We start from the raw sequence: 25,133 nt of genomic DNA on the forward strand, positions 1-25,133 counted from the left end.
CGGGTCCCACGTGAGACTGCCAGAGAGCCATTAATTTGACTTATTATTTGCCAGTAGGAGCCACTGAGGTTTGTTCGGCGCAGGCTGAGGGAGGACCTGTTTCCCCACGCGGCTACAGGTGTCCCACTAGGCTGTGACAGGTCGCATGTTCCATTTTCTGCCAGTGCCGTACATAGCTGCCAAGGTTTCAGATTGCTATGTGTGACATTTTCTTAATTTCAGTGTAATTATGAGTGACATTTCAACGACTATGAGTGACATTTTCTTGCGAGCAAAATCTAGCAATAAAGACAAGAGAAATATATACATTTCAGAAATTAAACCCATTTGAGCAACAAGGACGAGTCACATCATAATCCACAAACTATATTACTGAGCAGTGCGCCCTGGTCCTGCATGCCGCCCACTACCTGCTAAACCCTGCTGGTGGCACCATCACCCCACTCACAGTCTGTCACACAGAGATACACTACAGGCTCTTCTGACTCAGTGATGCTTGGTGCACTGAGAAGTTACGTTGGCAAGCACCAGTGGCTCTCACAATCACCTCACCCAGGTGCGATCAACTACTAACACGGCTTACAGTCAGTGGGAAGACAGACTGCTATGTGATGTACAGTCAGTTCTCAGCTGTAACAGGGCAGACCGGTGGCAGCTCAGAAGAAAATCATGGCTATGGTACAAGAAAAAAAGAATTGGCATAGCCAATAGGTCTCGCTTTTTGGACTCTAAAAGTGTTTAGTTATGCAGCAGAATGTCCTTGGTGAAACAACACCAACTGTTGCATGGCTTATATGGTCCCAAATGCGAGACCTATTGGCTATGCCAATGCTTGTTCCCGTTTGACATGCAGAAAACAGTGGTCACTTATCATGCATTATCAAAGTTAGACTACTATAATTCCCTTTATGTTGGTGCTCAGCAGGGCATCTTTAAAAACTTCAGAGACTGCAAAATGCCGCAGTCAGAGCTGTTAAAAATATTAAGACATATGAACCAATCTCTAAAGCCATAGAAGAACTACTCTGGCTCCCCATAAAAAAGAAAAAGAGTACCTTTCAAAGCGCTCTGCATGGCACACAAAACGCTTAATAACTCTGGCCCTGCTTTTCTTAATAATAAAATATTCCGGTACACTCTAACAAATTGCTTCGAATAGCCAATCTAGGAACGTGTCCGTTCTGTTAATTCACAAAGCCTCTTGGGGTGGCACAAGTTTCACCATGCTACTTAATGTCTCTGGAATCAAATGCCATGGTATCTGAGAAATCAGCCTAACTTTCTTATTTTCAGAAAACTCTTTAAAACCTGGCTGTTTACAAGCAGATGGCAGCGCCAAGAAGCCCACGGGCAGACGCTGCGCTCTACAAAACCCAAATCACCTCTTTACCCACTTACCCACGTTTAAAGGAAACCCTCGCAGCTGGACCTCAGGGCTGCACCAGGCTATTACCTGTATCGGAGAACTACCGGACGGACGCAACAGGGATCAAGAAGGGTATGCAAAGAAGCTGGCATGACAGGAGGAATGCTGTATCACTGGGTAGAGGGTGACACACCTGCAAACGAGTTTGCAAAGTTTGGAATTTGTTTATTTTTGCAGTTTTATCCAGCACAAGCAATGGAACGTGAATATTTGTGCAATGTCGAAGACACAGGAAGATCTACAGCTGCAATTAAGGCCTGGCTATACAATACTATGATGAGTTGTAGCTAAGCGATGACGTTGGCACCTCTAGGGCACTCCATGTCAATGACACAAAAATAATATTGATTATCACTCCAATTATTAAAAGTAAAAAAACAACAACATTCTTTTAACTATTTTAGTGAACAGTCTGACAGATTATGCAAATAAAAGCAAGGGACAGTCTTCTGCTCACTCTCCCCTTGGAGTGCCAATGAAGCACGCACTAACGAATTACCCATTCATCAGGCTCCATGAACGCCATAACTTCCATCTTGCCTATTGGGTAAGCAGTGTGAAGGGGTCACAAGACAACCTCCATCCCTCCACCAGATACCTACATCAATTAATAATAAAATAGGAGACAGGATATCCAGCTCTGTTGCCCCAACCAACGTGCAAGCTTGCACTGAGGCAGAAACCCTAACAGAACTATTCACTTTGGTAGTAAAATACGGAGACAGCCAAGGCCTTTATCAGCATATTTACATTTCGTGCAGCAGTGCATTGCCTTTGTGTGTCGGAGACTTTAGATTTTGAATGGCGGACAATTTTTTTATTTATTGTCAACAGTTAAAAAATATCAGTGCAGGCCATGACTCGGAGCAAAACCCATGTTATACGTCCATTTCTTTGCACGCCATCCATACATTTTATTTCAAGGGAGCATACACCACAGAGTAAGGGGCGATGCGGGGGTCCTGATAAACAGTGCAGTGTGCAGAGCATAACATTTCTGTACTGAAAGACGTTTAACAAGTTACATAGTTTGATAATTTAGGCTTTTGAAGTTCAAGCATTACAAAGCAAGGGAAGCGGGAGCATAAAATTCACTCATTACCCAAACTCAAACGAGGCACTGCTTAGGAACTTTGCGACGCGATTCTTCATACGGGCCGCACCTTGCCTAACGACTTCTATAAAGATGCGGCTATCACCGATCCGCGGCTGCATAACCCATCCAGGCTGCAGTGCAGACCTCTCTCGTACTCTCTCTCTAGCCCTGTGGGCAGCAGACCTCACTCACCCGCCGGGACAGCCGATCTCACCCTTTTTGAACCGCTGGCCAAGAATCCAGATCACAACCCCGACGGGCTTTGCTGCTGCAGCCTGGTTTGCGGTCCGCAGGTGGCCGGGCCGCCCGCGCCACATTCCATTCATGCTGCAGCCGGACCCCCTGCGGCCGCGGCGGGCGGCCTGCCATCATGGCATGAGAGAGGCTGTGAGAAGCAGGCAGCCTGCACTCTCAGATTTGCCCGCCGCTTTACTAACTTCCTGTTCCTGTTCCGAACTTGACGTGATGGCACTATTTTCGATACATTTGTAGCGCTCTCAGAGCTGAGAGCAGCAGTCTCTAGTTAACTGTGGGACACGACGGAAGCAGGTGCACCTCTCTCGGAGCAGCAGAGAGCCACGGGCACAGTGACAGGCGCCGCTGGTGGCTCGCCTGGCAGCAGGTGGCAAAATGCGTGACATTGCATTTCAGTGCGGTGATGCGGATCACCGCACTGAAATGCGATAGCGTCACACCTGTTGCGTGACGCTTGACAGGACTGGCCGTAGCCCGCCCCCCATTTTTTGCTGCACCCGCCTAGCAACTTCAACACTGTTTCTCGTTGCTCAAATGGGTGTAAATTCCGCTAGTTATGTTTACCTTGTCTTTACTGCTTGATTTAGGTAGCGAGAAAGTGTCACTCATAGTCGTTGCAAATGTCACTCATAATTACACTGACATTATGGAAATGTCACACATAACCATGTGAAACCTTGACAGCTAAGGGGGAGGGGTATTAAGGTGTGGCTATTATTGCAGGCTAATGCTGTAAAGTGATTTTGTCGACTGCTTTTTCCTGCCGGTAAAATCGTGTGTTCCCGGACAAAAATATGGGTACGAAAACATACTGCCATTTGTGATGGAGCGGGTTGTAATTTCACCCAGGAATTCAACTCCTCTAGACACGTAATCAGGGGTCTACATGGGAGGATGGGGTAAGGCAGGGTCAGATTGGGATCACAATTCGGCCCGGGCACTGACGAAAAAAGTGGCCCACATTCAAGAGGCGAGGCCCATATTTAAGGGGCGTGGCCCACATTCAAGGGGCATGCCCTTTCATGAAACACCATTTGCACAGACAAGGAATGAAAGTGGGAGGATACTGTTCTTGCACACAACACAGGGCCAAGGTGACAATGGCATACATGCTGAGCAACTAAAAAAAATAGCAAGGCCCCTTTTTGTCACAAAATTATTCCAGCCCTCCAGCACAGGAGCACCTGAAAAGCAGCAACGCCCCTGCTATTACTAACCTACTCAGCCCTCCCCAGACCTTCAGCTCAGGAGCACATGAACAGGTAAGGCCCCTGCAATTAGTAAATTAATCAACCCTCCAGGCCTTGGGAAAATGTCCTGGCAGGGGAGCACAAAACACAGCTTTCTGGGTCATCCAAGGTAGCCAGGTAGCCAGGGGGGAGGCTGAGGTGAAGCTGGTGCCTTCCCAGTGTGTTCTGGCAGTTTGAGTATTTACCATTTACTGTAGTATTACCCTTGTACCTGTGTATGGTACCCTTTTCTAACTTGCACACGTCACTTTTCTCTTGTAACACACTGTTTGCTACCTCTCACTTTTGTTTGCTTTACATACTTGCACAAAGGCCACCATTGCCTACGTAACGTTTGTTCTTGTGCTGGAGTGTCTGCCATTAATTGCAGTATTATACCTCTACTTGTATTTTGTACGCTTTTGTAACCTACACACATATCTCTTTTTCCTCCTGTAATGTATCGTTTGCTCCTCTTGTATTTTGGTTGCTCACTATTGTCACTTTTGATTCATGTAACTTAACGTTTGTTTTTGTAATTTGTCCACTTATAATTTTATCCTCATGTATTATTGCTGTTGCTAGTGTGAAGCGCTCTGACACCTTCGGTAAAGTCTGTGCTATATAAAATCGCATAAATAAATAAATAAAACAAAAAAATTCCAAACATCACCAGGCCCCACACAGCAAGACCCATTCTTCCTCGCCCACAATGCCCTGAATGTGAAGGGCTGTGGGCGAGGTGTTAAGACTAACACCGTTTCTGGGCGGCATGGGCGCCAGGGGGCCTCGGTGCAAATGGCTCAAAGGCCTGAGAAACACCTGGCCCCCAGGGAGGCCGATTATTGCAAACAATCACCCCTCCCCAGCCCAGCCTCAGCTTGATTGCTTGGCAGGGCAGGGGTGAAGGAGAGCCCACAGCTGACAATCGCTGTCCGGCCGCACAGCGAGGCTGCTTTCATTTTCTGTGTCTCTGTCTCTGTGCACTCTGTGGGCCGTTTTTTTTTCTCCCCTTTCCTAGTCCACTCTCTGTGGACTGGGACAGGGGAGAAAAAAAACGGCCCACAGAGGGCACTGAGGCGCCGGCCCTTCGGCCCATTCCCGAATGCCCGCCTTGCCAATCCGCCCCTGGGGTAAGGTCGAAGCTCGGGGTTGCTAACTTTCCAGGAAAAAAATACCGGTCATTTTTTTGGTGTTTTATTAGCTGCAGAGGCCCGGACATGCTACTAAATAGACTAAACAAAACTATATGTATTAATTAGTAACATTACTTTTATCGGTGGTGCCGGCTGAAAACCTGCCAGGTGGCAACCATAGTTGTTGCATTGCGTCTGACCTTGAAGTGACAACATTTCCTATGCTAATTAGCCATGCCCCTGTGTTTTTTAGGACTTGTTATACGTTTTCCTGGTTGGTAGGTGTTAGAGAAAACTAAGAAACTGTGTTTTAGCGCCAGGATGCCCGATGTGTTGTAGTGCACTTTATAAGTATACTTTATATTACATTTTACCCTTGTGTCTGCCATTAATTTGGTGAACCTGGCGCATACATAACGGAAGGGGCAGAAAGTGGGGTGTCAGAAAAAATGCAAAGAATGAAAGTAGGAGTGATGAAGAATATGGAATTCTTCTAGGGGTTGAAGAAAGCTGAAAAGGAAATCACAATCCAATCCCATCTCCGATTTTCTACCAAGTTTTGTCAGACTGTATGCACAAAAACCTTGCTTACCGCAACAAACGTCACATTGTGATTCCACTAACAAACTGAATAAAACAGCAAAACTCTTTGGCTGAAGACTTTCGTTGAGTGAGTTGGAATTTAATTTTCGATAAAGGCCAGCAACCACCAAGAAGGATTAACTGGAATGATAATTTATTTTCCATCCCGTTTCTCTCGCTTCTCTCTTTCTGATTTCGTTCCGCTTCCCTTCCAACGGCACCACACCCTACACCCCCACTTCTTTGAGGACGCACCGCGCAGCACTGTTGTGGAAAATGATCCAACGTCATCGCGCCTCCCACGCGCTCAGACAGACTGCTTCACGAGGAGAGCAGGAAGTGAGCGTTCACTGCCTATCCAGAAAGCTGGGCCTACGAGGCGGAAACGAGACGCTTCCTGCAGATAACGGACTTAGACAATGTCAGGAACTCCCTTCAGGCAACGAGGCGTGGGCCAGGCCCTCCCCATCCCTGACAAGGAAAGGTACGGCAGGTTGAGTGTATTGAGTGAGTATAGAATATATGGCAGTAAAAGGAAATTGTTACAGGACGATCTGAAAGGAACAGCCAATAGGGCCATTACATTAATTTAAAAAAATGAAAAGCTTGCCTTTAACGAAAAGCAGTAACTTACGTGTTTTATTATTCATTTCCTGCTTCAGCAAATTTTGCATTTGGGTAGCCCACAAGTTAAGCTGTATCTATAAGCCAGCTGAATTGTGGTTCTATCGACCTTAAAGAGTTAACTTAGACAGGGTGTGATTAGAGTCAGAGACCTTAAATCCCCAAGAAGGTGGCTTCATAGCTAATGAAATGTGCCTACAAGCAAACTGGGGCAATAGGAATGTATCTACTTGCAAATTAATATTGAACTCTTTACACTTAGATTGTTCTATGTAGTGGACATCTGGCAGTCTATATTGGAAGATGTATCTACAGTATGTGGTAAAAGTATACCCTGTTGTGTAGGGTCTGGAATGCCGAGTTGGTCCTGCTAAGATTCAACCTCGTAAATTTAGTGTTAATCAGATTTCTTCAGCAAGTGCAACTGTGAGGTTCACCCTTTCGTTTGGTACCACCAGGATACTTCAGGTAAGTTAATTAAGAAGGTATTATTTATTCTCCAGTTATATTCATGAGCCTCCTCCGAATCAACCAACCTGCAATTGCCCTCTGGCTCTTGAGCAAGCATTCCAACCTAGAAGTCTGGAACATTGCAGTGACATAGAGGTGATTCATCTAAACTCTATCTATACAACAGCAACCAATTGAGCAGCCTAGGAAGATATTAATGTTAAGGAAGATCGATCCCAATCTGAAGTTCACTTACTTGTGATGAATTATGAGTAACATCTTGAGAGTAACAAGCATTGGCAAAGCCAATGGGTCTTGCCTATGCAAGAGCTATTGGCTTTGTCAATGTGTTTTAGCCATGTTGTACACCAGCGTGGCTGCTGTGCAGCATGGCTAAAAGTTAGAGGCATAAAGGAGAGTGGCATGGAGTGTTGTAGAATGGAACGGCAAAGAGTAGAGTTTCTTAGATTGGAGTGGCATACAGTGTCATGTATTGGAGTGGCATAGAGTGGAGCCACATAGAGTGGCGTAGAGTGGACTGGTGTAGAATGCATTGGCATAGAGTATTGTTGAGCACCGTGGCGTAGAATGCAGCTGCATAGAATTCAGTTACGTTTGTCACATAAATCTTCTCACTTTGAAGTCAGAGAAAGAAAAGTAACACCGAGCTCCCTTGGAAGACAGACCCTGATATTTGAACTCTGTCTTTGAAAGCACAACAAATGTGACAAGATAAAAACAAGATTTACAGGCCTATGGAAGATTACAGGGAGAGATAGTGCGAAAAGGCTTTGCTCCTTTGGAGGGACAAATTCATGCTGGACAGCCTGATCCAAATAAAGTCAGCAAATAGAAAGCCAGAAAATGTGAGTCACAAACCACAAAGGCAATGGTAAGCAATTGGTGGAATGCATTTCAAGGGAAGCTTTCTGAATGTCCCCAAGATGCCTTTAGCAAAGCAGACATCTGTGCTGTCTGGTAGGCTTCGACCTAAAAAAGAGGGCTGTGACGGAATGTGTTTTAGCCCTACCTTCATAATAGGGTTGCCAGAGTGCCGGGACATATACTTAAACACAAGTTTGCTTCTGAAGATATCAGGACCACCTTTTAAAAATCATTTTTTTTATAAATGTGGTAGCTTATGTTTCACAAAGTCAGAAATGTTTAAGACGCCTATTTTAAAAGTCAGATAGGGTTACTTTACTCATGTACACATTGTCAAGTATTAAATGTGACGGGAGGCAAATTCGACTGGTGTAATATTAAAAAGGGACATGCCAATCAGTGGGCAACGACAGACCATGCATTATTTGTAAATCCACCGAAAGTAATAGATTTAAGGGATAGCCACAAAAAAAATGCATTGCACTGTGGAAATTTCGAGGACACCTATCTTAGTATTTAAATGAACATGCCATCATTTTCTGTAGAGGACGGGGGTAAAGATCTCCAATCAGTTAAACAATTATAAGATGTGTAGATGGAGGACTAGCATGCATGATTGGGAAGTAATTTATTTTTGTATTGGACAAAAGAAGAAAATAGTAGAAATACAAGTACAATTGTTACATTGTCTAATCCTAGGTATTAGTAAATTGTATATGAGCATTTTACTCATCTGTAGGAGTACAGAAATATTTCTACTTCTATTTTTTGCTCAATGCTAATGTCACCACAGACCAGATTAGGTTCCAATGGATTTGTTTACGAATTACAAAACAGTCATACCATACTCACATTTGTAGGCGGAACAGACTAACTTCATAAATAACAATTTGTTTCTATTTTTTTTTTTATTAGCCCCCATAGTTTACAGAATTATTACGTCCATTAGGCCCAATGTAGGGGGATTAAATATCCTAGTAAATATATCTAGATGTTTTACAAAAGGTGCTTTTTATACCACAACCTCACCACTTCCACACTACCATGTTTTTTATTCACGCTGCCACTGGACCAACCCACCTTTCTCCATGAGGGTGTTGAACAGCGAGGCATTAGAGAAGAAGAAGAGGTAGCCAAAGGTTTGGGAGACCAAATCCGGGTGCAGCTCACATTCCCGGGTCAAGTCTAGCGTGGCTTGGTAAATCCCCAGGGTGCCCCGGGTGCCCTTTGGCATGCTGCTAAGCTCCTCCACGTCGGAGAGGTCTGTGGCTTCCGTGAATGGGTTGCTGTCCAGAAGGGCTGGCAGGGCCATGTAAAGGGTCTAGAAGTCAAACGACACAGAAACAATGTCTTTAACCTATCAGCACATCCCAGACTCTCTGTAACAGCTAAGGATGTGCAATAGCAGTACAATTGCATCTCCTAAAAATTTCACGCTCAATGAGATCTGTGCAGGAATAAAACTGTGCAACAATCAGCATTTACTATCTTGTTACAAATTATTTTTTTTACTGGTGTAATGTGCCAAGTTTCTTTCATTTGGTGTGGGACTTCAAGCCTGTATATTTTTAAAACTTTTCAATTGACATTTCCAAAGTTGATAAACTTCTTAATACTTTTCATAACTTTTTAATTGACATTAGAATTCCTATAACTTTACATAAAATATGGGGGCATGCTTATTAACCTTTATAAACGAATATAGTTGACGTTGCTTGCATAGTGTATATTTGTTTAAAAATGTTCCTTTTGCAGAAACAATTTCAGGTACTTCTATTATTGAGTACTATATCAACGTTTGTATTAGTAAAAGTTTTCCAATGGAACCAGGAGCAATTTCAAAAGATTTTTTAACTAAACATAATTTCGCCTGCAGAAACATAGCACTTCTGTACGCTGCCTGAAAAAGTCATTGACTTACCTTGGTAAGATAGTACACACATTGCTGAAACGTGTACATAATAACCTCATCAAGAAGTGCCATGGCCTCTTCACAGGCTTCAAGGTCACTGGAGACCAATGCATCATGGGAGATCCCTGCAAAAATACAGTAATAGACAAGGTTCATTTCAGCTATTGTTCATATTTCCTTAATAAATGTGCAGCTTTTAGAACTACTTAGAACAGGATTGGTAGAATTAGTTCGCCTAAACGAGCTGTGGGTAGAATCTGTCAGTTGTCCGGTAATTAAGTTATTTCTGAAATTAAAATTAATGTCCTAAATTGCCCCCTCCCTGTCTGCATGGGTTGGTGCAAAAAAGAAACTGGGGCATCAGCCATTTGAATTGGCTGCTTTGGGACCATTCCGATTTAGGCCTACATTTTGACCTCAGGGCCGGATTGGCCATAGTGGGCATCAGGCGTTCCCATGGGCGGCTGTAAGGGTGGGGGCCGGTTTCGCAGTAGTGGGGGTTGGTCTTGCTACTGGGGGCCGGTTATGCAGAGGTGCTGCAATATCGCCCCCCCCCAGTAAGAAAAACAGCAGACAGGCTAGCTGGCTTCTAGCCTACCGGGGCCAGGCAGTGCTTCCCCATCCAGAAACATTGCGGGGCTGCTTTGGGTTCCCAGTCCAGCATCCCAGAACATGACCAATCATGAACCATCATAGCAATCCATGAAGGTCACATGAAGGTCACAGGGAATTTCAAACAGCATACAGGATGCCACGTCACAGCACATGCCTCAAGCCAGCTAAATCCTGTTTGTACTACTCGAGAAGGTTAAGAGGGGGAAGTCAGCCTAGTATCGACTCCAGAATACTGTGCTACCAAAATATTAACAAATCAATATACGTATGTATCAGTTTACTTTGCTTAACTCCACTTGCAACTGGGGTTGTTTGTGGCCTAATAAGCCATGTCAGGCACACTGTGATATGTAACTGAATCTGCCCTCCCCTACTCCCTTTTCAAGGGCACACTTAAGCCCCCCCTGTGGGTCATGTTATGAATCGTAAAACGCAAATCTGCCTCTTTTGATGAGACAGTAATACTTAAAGACATTATATAGAGCTATAAATAGACTTCAACTGATGAAGCTAGAGCGTTGGTATTTCACAGTGAACCTTTCTATATCTAACACATTACTTTGATTCTTGGATGAACACCGTTGTTTTATTTCTATTGCATTTGAACCTAACCACAAAAATCTTCTTAATCACACACACTTACAATGGGGTTTCATTACATTTGGCCCATTATTTGTAGGAATAAGACTTGTAAAAGGGAGACCAGGCGGGTGGAGGAGGTTTCCCCCTCAAGTGACTATTGGGTTGTTGACTCTGCCTCCCCTCCCTCTCTCCAATTACCCCAGAACGAATGGAACACGGACAGGTATCCTTTCTTTTCATCGCCAGAGGAGGAAATGGGAGAAGTCTCCTTTAACTGGGCGTACACGGACGATGAAGCCACGCCCGCGACTGATGCAAGGACAGTAGGATTGGCCAAAAGTGAGGAAGATCGAAGGGTAGCGTGTCACGACACCCAGGAGGTGTACGGAGTTCGTGAGTTGGAGCAGGAAGATGGAGACGGTTATCGGATTGATGGAAGGAGACGAGCGCTAGCTGAAGGAGTAGCAGAGCCAGGAGTCCACCGTTCCCGCAAAGCGCCGTGCCACACTCCCGAGGGAGGAGTGTGGCTTAAGCAGGTACGGCAGCGGTTCTCAGGCTGGGTTTGGAAGCGGGGAGACTCCCCTCCGTAGAACCGCTAACGTCTTGCTTGCACGCTGTGTCCATAGTGTAAATACTCTTTCCTTTACCCACCTATCCCGCATTATTTATTTATATATTTATTTATTTATTAAGCAACTTGTAGTGCGCAGACTAAACCCGAAGGTATCAAGGCGCCTATCCAAATCAAATCAAAAAACAGAAAATATACAGAAAATGGAATGCACTAATGCAGAATGCCACTAGGGGTAAGCAAGCGTGAAAAGATGGGTCTTGAGCGCAGATCTAAACGTTTGCAGAGAGGGGCTAGATTTTACTTCTAGAGGGAGGGCATTCCACCACTTGGGTGCCAAAAAGGAAAAGGCCCTACCTCCCCATCTTACTTTTCTGACACGAGGTACAGAGAGGAGGAGTTTGTGACCGGAGCGAAGATTTCTACTAGGGTTGTGCCGAGAGAGAATGGAACCCAAACTTGTGGGGTTGGGTTTAGCCAGAGCTTTGTACACCAGGCACAGGGATTTGAAACGGATCCGGTATTCAACGGGGAGCCAGTGCAGTTGTTTTCGGGCTTCAGTGGCAGAGGCACGCTTGGGAAGGTCAAGGGCAAATCTCGCTGCTGCGTTCTGGACCACCTGCAAGCGCTGTAGATGACTCTTGTTCAACCCTGCATACAGCGCATTGCAGTAGTCCAGACGCGAGCCCAGGAAGGCAACAGCAAGTTGCTTTCTTGCCTGGGGTGACAGGAAGTGTCTAATTTTCCTCAGTGTGTGAATAATCCCCCAGCAGGTCGAAACAGTCCTGTTGACCTGTTGGCACATACTGAGGTTGGGGTCGATCATAACTCCCAGGTTTTTGGCTGACTGGGTGGGCTCGGGACATGCACCCAGCGAATCCGGCCACCATTCCGCCGACCAGGTCGATTCCTTTCCACCAAAAACCATCACCTCTGTCTTCTCCCCATTCAGCTTGAGTGAATTGTGGATCATCCACTGGCCAACTGCTTCCATGCAGGATCTGAAATTAGCGGCAGTTGACGTAGCTGGCTGGGAGAGAGAGACTAGGATCTGGGTGTCGTCCGCATAGGACACTACCTCCATCCCAAAAGATCTAATAAGTCTGGCAAGGGGGGTCACGTAGATATTCCCTCTTCACCCTTTCCTCACTACCGATTTTCCTCACGCCCCCCTGTTTAGACCCATATTATTAAAACACGAGTGCAGCAGTGACCCTTTCACTTCCCCGGTTCCTCTTGGGCAACTGGTCAGAAAACTTGTGTCCTGATAGCATCTTCTCTGTATTCCTTTTTCCCGCATGGCCGGTGGTGAGAGAAACCAAAGACCAGGACGAAAAGAGTAAATAGGGAAGAACAAGGCCACTGAGACTACTACCCCCCTTTTGGAGGGAGACTGCTAACACGGATCCTGCGGGGGTTGCAAGAGAAAGACTCACGTCCCATTATAAAAAGACTTTCATAAAAATAAAACCCTATATACCCAGATCCAGTCTCCGGTCCCTTCCTGTAACCCCGCCACAAGACTGTACCCAGTAAATATGATTTTTCAGTGTACATTATTTACCGGGTAAGGTACTGCATCAGTATTAGACACTAGCTGTACCCGGCAACACGTTGCTGTGGCTCAGTCTGGTTAAATGGAAGAGAAAGAAAAGAGTAAGCGCACATTTCTAATATGTTTAATTTCACAATGCTTGTGGGTATACAATATGTTTTTGAACTATTGTCTCTATGCGTCCCTTGTTGTTGCGCAGCAAGCAAATCAATAGGGTCTGTTTGGCTTTTTGATTAAAAACACGCACATATTCCTATCCAACGTTGTGTATCTATAAACACGCGCTAATGTTGTAAAGTCAACCAGCTCCTCCCCCCATCCCTCAACCCACTTCCCGGTCTGCTATCCTGACACCAACTGTCCATCCTAATACATGTAGACTATTGTCTCTATGCGTCCTTTCTTAATGTCGCAAAGTGAACCAACTCCTCCCCCCTCCCTCCACCCACTTTCCGATCTGCCATCCTGAGACCAACTGTCCATCCTAATATATGTAGACTAGTGTGTCTATGCGTCCCTTGTAGTTGTTGCGCAGCACCCAAATCGATAGGGTCTGTTCAGACTTTCGATTAAAAACACGCGCGTATTGGACACACGCGTATTCAAATCCACCGTTGTGTATATTTAAACACGCGCTTAATCGAATCCAACTTTGTGTCAAAATTTCAAAGCAATCTGTGAACAACTTTCGGAGATTTCAGATTTTGAAAAAACAAACTGATATTTTTATGTGTCTGTTCAGGCTTTCGATTAAAAACACGCACGTATTCGAATCCAACGTTGTGTATATATAAACATGTGCTAATGTTGCAAAGTGAACCAACTCCTCCCCCCTCCCTCCACCCACTTTCCGGTCTGCCATCCTGAGGCCAACTATCCATCCTAATATATGTAGACTATTGTCTCTATGCGTCCCTTGTAGTTGTTGCGCAGCAACTAAATCGATAGGTTCTATTCAGCCTTTCGCTTAAAAACACGCGCGTATTGGACACACGCGTATTCAAATCCACCGTTGTGTACATTTAAACACGCGCTTAATCGAATCCAACTTTGTGTCAAAATTTCAAAGTAATCTGTGAACAACTTTCGGAGATTTCAGATTTTGAAAAAACAAACATTGACATTTTTATGTGTCTGTTCAGGCTTTCGATTAAAAACATGCGCGTATTCAACACGTGCATATTGGAATCCATCGTTGTGTATATAAAATCTCGCGCCTATTCGAATCCAACGTTGTGTCAAAATTTCACAGTAATTGGTGAAGTACTTTCGAAGATTTGCAATTTTGAACAAACAAACATCTACATTTTTATTTATATAGATTATGCACCTCCGGTTGGGGGGAAAACACGGTAATACTGCATGTTTTGTCACACTAGTAGTTGGAAAACATAGTATGTCCCTGGACAAATACCGCTACTTTTAATCCGAACAAAAATAATGGATAGATTTGAAGTTGTGTTTCTTCAAAGTGGCTTCAAAAAGCCAGGTCCTGTCTTCTGAGCTAACTAGTTTTGAGGAATAGTTTCTCTCTTTAGGTCTCAGACAGGTACTCTCGTGCATTCCATGACATCAATGTGCTCCACTGCAGCGTTGACTCTCTTAGTGAAAGAAAACTGTTTGCTCTAAGCCCCTGCCATGTTGCTCTGGGTAGCTCAAAGAAGCAAAGCTAGTGAGCATAGTCATGTAACAGGCAACTGGTAGGTTGTTTTTGTGAGGTCTTGGTATGGTTTGAAAATTTTGGTTAGCAGATCACTGAGAGTGAGCGGAGTAGTGACTTCACTTGGGGCAGGTAGATTGGAGCTTTTCAGTGGATGGCTTTATAGACTTTGGTGGCAAAGTTGAAGGGCTTATGGCTACAGTAAAGGTTTTTTTTGTTCTGTTTCTGCAACAAAAGTTGAGTAGCTGTGGCGATGGAGGCGATTAAGGGCTCCAGACGCATGCAGTATTTAAATAACTAACTTCCTAATTCCTGGTGGTGGCAGCATCTAGGGGTGCAGTCCAAGAGCTGCAGGTTACAGTGGGAGGACTGCAAGATGCAGTCTGAGGTGCAACTGATGTGCAGTGCTCTGTGAATGTTAGAAGCTGAAAGATGTGCTTTGTAAGTGCTGTAGGCTCACAGTGAGGTGGGGTGGGAGAACTGTCTTGTGCAGCGTTGGTGCTGTGTGATGATCTGTGCGCATAGTGCAGGGATCAATCTGTGGCGTGTACCTAGGAGCTGCAGACACTGAGAAGACATGCTCTGTGACACACACACTCAGATATGGTGGGACATATAAATGAGCTGCCGATTGGACATTCCTGATCATTTACATAAACAAACACTTGAATTAGAATAGTAATGACACATTTTACTTCTGGCTCCATTTTGACGTGTTCAAAACCCTAGCGTTTCTGTAGGGTAAGCAAAAACCCGTCAGATCTCTTCAAAGTTAGTTCTACCTTCATGTTTCAGGCCATATTATTTTATTCATTACTTAATTCATGCAATGGACGTGCCATTGTTTTACGTTGTATTTTTTTAAGTTTCTCGATTATGGTAAAAAAAAAAATGATATAAGGGACAGCTTCAGATGTCATCTCCAGGACATCATCACCAATTTAGAATGCATCTTCCGAAACAGTAATGGGGCAGAATTTATAGAACATTCCACAGTTTGGACACAGAATTTGCCTCACCTGATCTTGGTCTAGCCTTGTGGAAGTTCCTATAATTGAGTCAGATCATTGGTTTTTCTGTTTTTATTCAGATCAGAAACCCTTCTGAGTGCAGGTGACCGGCACATATGGCATAGTCAAGCATAATAATGACCTGGATGTTATTAATGACCAGTACACACAAGTACTCCCCCATGTTACCCTGATGAAGCATGTACGAAATAAACTACTTGGCCACCTTAAACAATTGAGCATTTTGTAACACTCAAGTAGTCCATGCAGGCAAATAATCTGGAACCTGGCACCATGTGAACTTGGACAATATAAAACCAAAGCCAGACAAAAATTAAATGTAAGCGTGATAATTTACCGCCAGTGAATGATTAGGGCTGTTGCCCTTCCCAGTGTGGCTGGTAAGGAAACTGGGATTGAAGGTAGATGTGCACAGGGTCAGACTAGGATAGGAAATTGGTCAAGGCTCCAGAAAAAAAATTAGCCCTCATTGGTGAATTAGATAGCTAAAAAAATAGATCATGTCTGCAAATTGTTTTTTTTTTTACCTTGTAAAGACAATCCATGTGTTTTGCAAGGTATGGAAGACTGCATGGATTTGAGCTTGCTGCAGGCAATGTTTGTTTCGATATCAGGGAAATTAACAGTAAAAATCGGCCCAGCAGACCATAAAACAGGCACACAAACAACCAGAAAACTGTGCGCATTCTGACCTGTTACACCAGTCCTGCTGGCACTGCCAAACTGCCTGATAGGCTAACCCAACCTTAAATCTGCAGTTTTTAATATGGGCCTAATGAGTGCTAGGAGAGGAATAGCAAAGAAAGAGGGATGCCCCTGTGTTACCACAATTGAGGAAAGGGAGATACCCCTTGTTCCCACACTTGAGGAATGGTTTGTAATCGTAGAATGGTGTTTGGAGTAATATAGCAAGTGAAGGCTCTCCTTGGTAATTTGAAAAGTACGAGGGCCATTGAACACATTTCATGAACGTTATTAGAATCTGATTGGACAAACCAGAAGAGGTCCAAATGGCCAATGTACATTAATGAACAATATGGAATCTTGAATGTAAATTATATTCTGTTGTCTTTTTTCCTGTAAAACAAAACGTCTGAAAATTAACTTCAAGATGTTAAAGAACCTGTGACTTATAAGTGTTTCTTTTATATAATAATGTTTTACTATGTTTATGTATGCGAGATGGGTTAACAGTATTAGAAAAACTCATTAAATTATTACAAACATATATATCAGTATTCGGCCCATATTCTTCTGCCTCAAGCACAGTCTGTCACAAGCTGTAACGTCCGTCATATAAGAGTTCTACAGAAGGTATACCAGCCAAATCCAAGGGTCACAATATAGATGGACACATTTATAGCTGTGAGTACTCTTGTAAGGGCAATGTTCAACTTACAAAAGCACAAGCCTATTTTCCAGCATTTGCTCTCTAACAAACAGTGGATCATATTCAAGGCTATGAATCCTGCAGGTATGCAAAACACGGCTTTGATGATAAACCTTTTTGTCTGAAATTGGGCCATTGATTTTGAATGGTGTGACCCCTACCAACTTAATAAACACAATCTGAGTAAGCAAACATGGCCCGTAGAGAATCTCTGCTCAAACCCTGGTAACTAAGGTACAAGCTGCAAACAGTCCAAAGAGAAATGCTTGTTAGGTTCAGCAGTACCAAAGCGAAGCAAAGAGCACACCACAATAACATTCCCTACCCAATTTAGAAACATGTACTGAACGCAAATACACCTAGATCATTATAATTAGATGAGATAAACCATATATATGAATTTTTAAGGTTTTAACGCAAAAAGTGCGTAGAAAAATGACAGCACCTTTGAAAACCGACAGTTCGCAGTTAGCCAAGAGCTCGATGTGAATTTAGGACGACCATGGAGCAGAAGTCAGGTGCACAAAATTGACATCACAGTGAAAACTTTTACCTTTTGACTTAGTCTCTGAAAAGGAAGTCAGAATCCTTTACCAGGGCAAGGTCCAAGGCCCAAAGCTGTGGACAGTGAGGGTTCCTCAACGTCAGCAAAGTCATTGTTGAGCTCCTGCCAAAGTCATTGGTTTTAGTGCCAGAAGCTGCAAGTAGGACAAAGTTGGATTTTGTGGCCGATGAGTTTGCTTAGCTGTTCAGATAGATTTGCTGCCTCATGCCATTCTGAGATTTTACCTTCAGACTTATTCCCCTTTTTTTTTTAAATGTGCCAACTGGACAAGGCTGGAAGCTGTTGGTGTGCAGGGCTCCACAAGACCAGTTTCCTATAATGCAAGTCCAACTGAATCCGTTTTCTCTACAGCAGAAAGCCCAAGAAGCATGATTCTGGTTTTCTTGCCCACCTTGGGTGCAACTTACCTTGGTAAGCTTTAGCACCTTTTCATGGCCGTCTGAGAAAGAGCTCTTTGGCCAGTTCTACAATCCTTAGAAAAGATTTCTAGACACTGGATCTCTCTCCATCCAAGGCACCAGTAGGGCCCAGTCCCCTGTGGTCAGCTGGGCCCTCTTATAGCCAGGATTCTTTCTGATATTTATGTCCATAGAGCAGGCAAAGAGGAGGCCAACCACTAAACAATTGTAGAACAGTTCCAGTCCCTGGATGCAAGCCGGAGTCCTTGACTCCTTCTGTTGCAACAGGAGTCATGTAAGGAGTTGTCTTTCTTCCAGTAGTGCCTTCATCTTCAGGTGTCAGCTTTCATGTTCAGGAATGTTCTGAGGAGGTAGCGGCTAGGTGCTATTGTTATTCTCTGTACTAGCCACCAATTGGAAACATTTTCTTACCCAATTGTGGCTAATGTCTCGCCCTATTCTGACCTTTTTTGCAGCACTTAATGTAAAATTATCTAGGAACCCATTGTTTGAAGGTAGCAGAACCCTTCTACCATCAGGTAGATGTCTGTCCAGTTCCCTAGCAATACCCCTATTTTGATGAGATCTCCCACCTGACAGTGTTAGAACTGGTCTTTCTTCTTCCTGGGGTTGGAGCCAAATGGCCTGGGAGGGTTCTGCAAATTAACAGGATCCTGTCAGCCCCATTTGGGATCAGCAAGAGTTACGTTTGTCCTTTGTTCTACCAGCTGCCCTGCAGCCCCACCAAAAGGCTTATCCCTATTAATTGGCGGCCATGTTCTTCTTGGGTTCACAGGCAGACTACTGTCTTCTGAGCCAGAGCCGTTAACCTTTAGTCAGGGATTTGAATTCGCATTCTGGAGATGTATTTCATTGACAGAACTGGTTTTAAGCCAGTTCTAAGGCAGCCCAGAGTAAATTTTTTATCTTATTACCTTTCCAATAAAGTTAGCAAAAATCTGATTTTTAAAACAAAGAAGAAAATCCTTTTGAATGACCTTTCTAGTATTACCCCCAAGGGAAGATGCAAAACAAATATTTTAATTATACCTAGGCTAGTCTTGTGGAAAATGTAGATGAACCTACACAGTGGAAATAGCCATTAAGCCTTTAGTGTGTTGTGAAGGCACACTTTGTAAATATATAGTGTGCTATTTTTTTTTATGTATAAGGCATCCTGCCTTCCAAGTCAAACTTTACCTAGGACTTGCTGGTTTTCCTACATAGCAACGGCACTTTTCTTGCCATGTGCTACTGCAGTGCCTTTAAACTATATTTTGGTCATATTTGTGGCCGATGTAAATACGCACAGCAGCCCTCCTATGTTATGAGGCATTTAACTTCATTGATACATTTTCTGCACCGTCTACTATGGCCTTACAGAAAAGCTAAAGAGGCCATTTTTAGGTCTCGCCCTGGAATTCGCATCCGAAGGATGCGTCCAGGGTCGGAGACTTATAGCTATCGGACACGGGGGAATGGAGGACAAGAAACTGTCACAAGCAGATTTGGGTGCGCGAAAGCGCACGTTCCGTCCTGCGCCGCGCCGTGCACTTCCCTCCCATACTCCCAGCAAGTCAGCCTAACGCGCATGCATGCACACAAACGCGCACACGCATTTACACTTACACAGACACGCAGGCACCCAGACAGGCAACCCCCCCCCACAGTCACACACACACACGCATACACACAGACTCCAAGACACATACACACACACACACGCACGCACGCTCACACACATACACAGCCCGCCGCCGCACGCGCGCGCGCGCACACACATGCCCCCCGCCCTCGCAGCCCAGCAACAAGGCGAAGCCCCACTCACCGGCTTCCTTGGTGCAGCGGCTCTCACCGGCAGTAGGACTCTTCCTCCCTTCTTCGGCACCGGGGCGCAGGGTAGGCTCCTGCCTGCTCTGGTGCTCCAAACAATCGCGGCTCTTCCGTGGGAGGCGGGGTAGGCTCCCGCCCTCCTACTTCATGTTTCCGGTTGTCCCGCCCGGCCTGCCTGACTTCCTGGTCGCAGGCCGGCGGCGGACTGCAGCACGCGCTTCACAGATCCTGCTGTCATGCTTGTTCCAAGGAGAGGCCGGCGGCTCTGATAAGAGTAAGTCATTCATGTAATCCACTCATGATAATAATACACTTCTGGTACTTGTTTGCTCCATCTCACCGAATTGCCTTACCCCTAGCCATGTATGCATTTGAGGATTTCAGGTAGGACTGTATGTAGGCTGTGTACGTTTGTTTTTTTGTTGTATTTTTTTCCCGGGTTAATCTTCTCTTTATATCGTAAAGCAAACGAATCCGGTTTTAGTGCAATAATGTTTCTGGCTACACATCTGGAAGGGAAGAGACTGGTAAAATAACATATACATTCAATCTCATTGATTTATTTTTTAATTTGCAAGTTGGGTCGTTGTTTTTGTGCTACCTACATGCCAAAGATGCCTGGCACACGCGAAGATGGAAAATAACTATTTATTCCTGCTTAATGTTCATTTTTGTTTAGTTTTGGAAATGAAGGAACAGGCAGCCCGCTAAACACACAAAACGCTGCATTAAAATGTTTAGAACAAAGGCTGCTTCTCAGGCAGACAAGATGCATCCATATGAAATAGCCAGTCATAGAGCGTCTCTTTCGTGTTTCTGTGTGCTTTTTAATGTGATTTAGAACATCAGTGGGTTTCTGTTAACCAGTTTTTGTTTATAAAAGTGTTTCACATAATTCAAGGTGTTTCTGCCTCTGGGTTGTGATGTATAAACGTGTCTTCCTCAGTTAATTCTATCAAAACAATTCTGTGTACAGCGATCTGGTATTTTGACAGTCTCGACCTTCAGCCCTAACCTGTATTACACTTTGTTTGGTAGATTTGTTTTGGTACTTTCCTGCCGTATTGAACAGATTCCTCACATTTCGTACACCCAAGGCGATGACGCTGTCATGACAACGTCAGTGATAACTTGCTATTTTGTCTATTCTGCTATCAGTCAGTGGAGAAAAACTGTGGCGCGTGCAGTGCTTGAAGGATAAAAGGCTCAGTGTGCAGTGGGGTGCACAGAGCCGGTTGAAATCAGCACATCTGCCCGGTTTGGAGTACGTTTATTGTGCTCAATTTTGATATGCTGTTACCTTTTCCTAGGTAAAGTATACACATTTTGCTTTCTATATTTATTTTCTGAAAACAATACCCCAATATTAATAAAGCAGATAGAATTCTATCAAATAAGCTGTATTTTGGTCAGGCACATGCAATTCTATTATGTATGTTACATAATTATCAAGCAAGTATATTTCTACTAAATATACTTTTTAATGACCGAAAAAGTAGAATTTTATAAATATGCTCTGTATTGTACAGGCTGGTGGAATTGTGTTAAATGTGCTTTTTCTTGACCAGTAAGTTGGAATTCTGTCAATTGTGCTCAACTCTGACCAAGCAGACATAACTGCATTAGATATGCTCTTTATTCTCCAAACACCTATAATTCTATGAAATAAGCTCTGTATTGACCAAGCAGTTTGAATGATGAGAAATAAATATATACAACGGGGACATCTGACATTTAGCCCTGAAAGAGGCCCATCGCCTAACTAAAAACTGAAAAGCATGCTCTCTCCTGGGGGTGTTCAGATATAGGTTAAATGCAGATTTTGCTAGTATGTGAGGAGAGAAACTCCTTCTCGAAGAGTCGGTGGCGGCATGGTGGGCGACCACATCCTGCATATGCGAGGGAATCTCAAGGGGACAAGAGCTGGTGGCCAGATACTTCCAGATAGATTCAATGCAAGGGAATGCGTTCAGTGTCAAAGAAGAGGATTCAGATGCCCAGATCCTCGTGCGCATGTCTGGACTGCTTCACAGCTGGCTGCTGATATGCAGTTGAGTGGTCTAAAGCGGATATATGCATCTGGCCTTGTAATATTGTGCTTGCGAATGCATTAGCTGCTGGAGTTTGAAATCCTCAGTAAAGCTCTCTGGAGAAATGCTCTGCTCCCAACTATTCTAAAATACGAAGCTATATTTAACTTGCGGCCTCACTCTCTGCTGAGATGGCAGCTCATGTTTTGCATATCTGTGCGGGGTCGGTTGAGAAATTGTTTGCAAGTGATAACGTGCTGGATTTTTCCTCTGGGCTCTATCATAGCACCATTATCAGTTTCCGCTGGCTTGATGCAGACAGACTTACTGGGCCAGCTTTTGTTTTTAGCAACTGGGCATCAAGGACACTATATCTTCTCCTAACCTATAATTTTGAAGCGGGACTGTGCTGAGTGTTTGGCTAGGCTGGAGGCATCCGTGTTGGCAAACTGAATATGCCTGCGCTTGCCAAAAATATATATTCTTGTTCAGGAAGTAGGCCATTGACAGCCTTATCCCTTCCTTTTTAGGTCGAGCTGACGTTAGCATTCATGCGAAGCATGAATGCTGTCAGCTCGACAACTAATGCTATCCGTATTTGGGAAAGTGGACACCAAAGTGTCACGAGCTTTCCCAGTGTCGGATTTCACCGCGGGAGCGAGCGCGCTTGCGCAGACCGCAGGGCTTGCATGCAAACACGGCGCGCACACAGGCAGGCCCCATCCCCTGCACGCACAGGCACACGCGCGCGCACACACACACACACACACACACGCAGGCACACACATGCAGGCACACAGCCCCCCCACCCGCCCCCCTCCCCTCTTACCTCACGGGAGTCGGGCTCGCACCATCTGCCAAGGGAGCCCCGCAGAGCACTCGAGCTCCTCTCCCACTCTACCAAGGAGCAAAGCTCTCCCCATAGGCATGGGGGCCTCGCAGTCTCCTCGCTGGTCTTCACCCCGGCCCCCTTCTGGGACCCGGGACTTAATGTAGTTGCTGTAAAATTGACGAGACCTTTCTTTTTCGGCTCAGTTTAAGCTTTAGTCATCCGTCAAGTATTATGTGAGCTGCGACCTAGCTTTCACTTTCTCTAATCTCTTTCGGCGTCCCCCATTAATTTGAGCAGAAATACAGGCGAACACAACAGCAACCGACTGCGCTTGCGCTTAGGGAGGTGGTACGTGCTGGTCACGTGACACTGTCGTTGGCACGCTGCAGTTTCCTGTTCCGAGGCTGGTCGCTTCCGCAGACAGTATCCGTAGGACTCTACACGAGTGATCGGCAACATGGTAAGCGTTAACCCAGTGGAAAACCGGAATAGGGAGCTGTGTTATAAGACCCTTACAGCGCTAGCGGTGGACTCTCACACCGGCCGGATGCTCGGAAGTTCTTGGCTGTCTATAATGTGTCTTTGGTAAAAGCTTTACGTCTATCCTGTGATGCTACTGGTAGCTGCTCACTCGCGGTGTACGGGCGGCCATGTTACTGGTAGCTGCTGACTCGCGGTGAACCGGAGGCCATGGATTTGCACACAGAAAGGGCCATGGAGCAGTGCAGGGATGGGTGGTCTGCTTTCCCTGCGACTCTAGTGGCAGACCCAAGGGAACACATAGAGCCAAGATAAAATATGAGATTGCGATACTTGGGTCGCTGTGCAGTTTAGTTTTGCACTTTATTATTTACCATCTGTAGTCCAGTAAACTGAAAAAAAGTACTCCGAGATTCCATAAACTGGGGGTTAAGGTGTGGCAGCTAAACGGGGTTTAAATCAATAGAGACAGTCAAGTGGCGTCCTACAGTCAACGTACACATTCTTGTTTTTCATACTCTGCTGCAAAGAAATTGGCAACTAGGGATGGAGTTAAGAGATCTGTGTTTCCACAATTTTGAATCGTAATAAAGTAGTATAGAGGTTTAATGTGTCTCCGGCATAGCACAAGGTGTAACAAGGAGATATGATTTTTATTTTATGTAGGTAGTTCAGTGGGTTACTGCTTTTGTTACAGATAACTTAGTCATTTGCTATTCTTTAATTACAATCCTCCTACTATAGCACACTGAGATATGAATCGACACCACAGTTGCATGCAAACTACAAGGTTACGGTTTAGTACCTTATTGGTTTTTTCCCCTCAATCGTTTGTTATTCTAAGGTTGTTAAAAAAGGGCTTGTTTTGGTAGTGAACTCCTCTTCTTTTTTTTTTTCTTTTTTTTTTTTTAGTGCAGACAGCCACTGTGTTAAGTTTGAAATCTTGACTTTGTTTTTCCAAACCAATCACTCTTTATCATATACTACCTACTGGTATTTATACTGTGTGTGATGTAAAGCTCTCTGGCACCATACATTGGGATGAGTAGTTCTAAATAACACACTAGTAAGTGCTATTCACTTCATTATTAATGTGATTACTGATACAAACAGATACATTTCTTACATAAAAGGGTTTAAAAAGTCAAAAACCTGCCTGCAAATTTTGTTTTCTTAACACTTGTTAAATGATGATCCGTAATACTTTTTCCTCCCCTTCATTGTGTTGGTATCTCTGTTATTTGACTTAGGATAGATCCCAGCCAGGATGTGACTGCACTAAAAGTATGACTGGTGGGCCTTTAAGAGAGGCCTTTGTGTTGTGAGAAAAAATAAGAACCCGGTAATACATGTAATTCACGTAAATACAACACATATTGCATTACAAATGCTATAGGTATCACATTTGCAAAAGTTATAACTACTTGCATTGTAAATGACAAAGCTATTAATTTCGCTATTTTCAAAAACAAAACCTAAATTAAAAAAATTGTCATTTACAATACCAATAGCTCAAACTTTCCTAATGCGAGACCTATTGCATTGCAAATGCTTGTTACTATTACTGTCTTAACAGCCAGAACACACTCTCTGTGGCACTTAATAGCAGTGTATCAGTGCGAAGAGTACTCATGCCAGCAAAAATAGTGTCCTGAAGAAGATGAAAAATCTATAGTGACCATGCAGAAAAAGCAAATTTGTACAGCTTCTACTAGAACTGACACTGGATTTTTTTTCTGTTTACGAAGGCTTTGCAGACCCACCTTGACTTTGTTTAAAGTAGATCTGTACTTCCATGTCAGTAACTGAATTCTGATTTTGTCTTATTGCCAAGAATCAATAGGATGAACAAACCTAGAACAATTTAACCTGTAAATAATAGACATACTTGGTTTTGAGCCATAGGTAAAGGTGGCACGTACTATAACCATCATTTAATATTAGAAACGAGTGAAGTCTTTGCCATAACCTGTATTGTCAATGAATGTCAGAAGTA

The 25,133-nt window shown here is 44.1% G+C and overlaps 1 protein-coding gene across 1 annotated transcript in view; it reads right to left on the reverse strand.

The window, feature by feature from the left end:
* Positions 1-25,133, reverse strand: part of RASIP1 (Ras interacting protein 1) — a 284,208-nt gene that overhangs the window by 82,140 nt on the left and 176,935 nt on the right. Inside the window, exons 8-9 of the mRNA XM_086930409.1 lie at positions 9,605-9,720; positions 8,764-9,004 (exon numbers count right to left, since the gene is read on the reverse strand). Coding sequence (XP_086786535.1) covers positions 8,764-9,004; positions 9,605-9,720 — 357 coding nt within the window. The remainder of the gene's footprint in view (positions 1-8,763; positions 9,005-9,604; positions 9,721-25,133) is intronic.

This window comes from Lissotriton vulgaris, chromosome 7, assembly GCF_964263255.1.
Source record: "Lissotriton vulgaris chromosome 7, aLisVul1.2, whole genome shotgun sequence".
NCBI lineage: Eukaryota > Metazoa > Chordata > Amphibia > Caudata > Salamandridae > Lissotriton > Lissotriton vulgaris.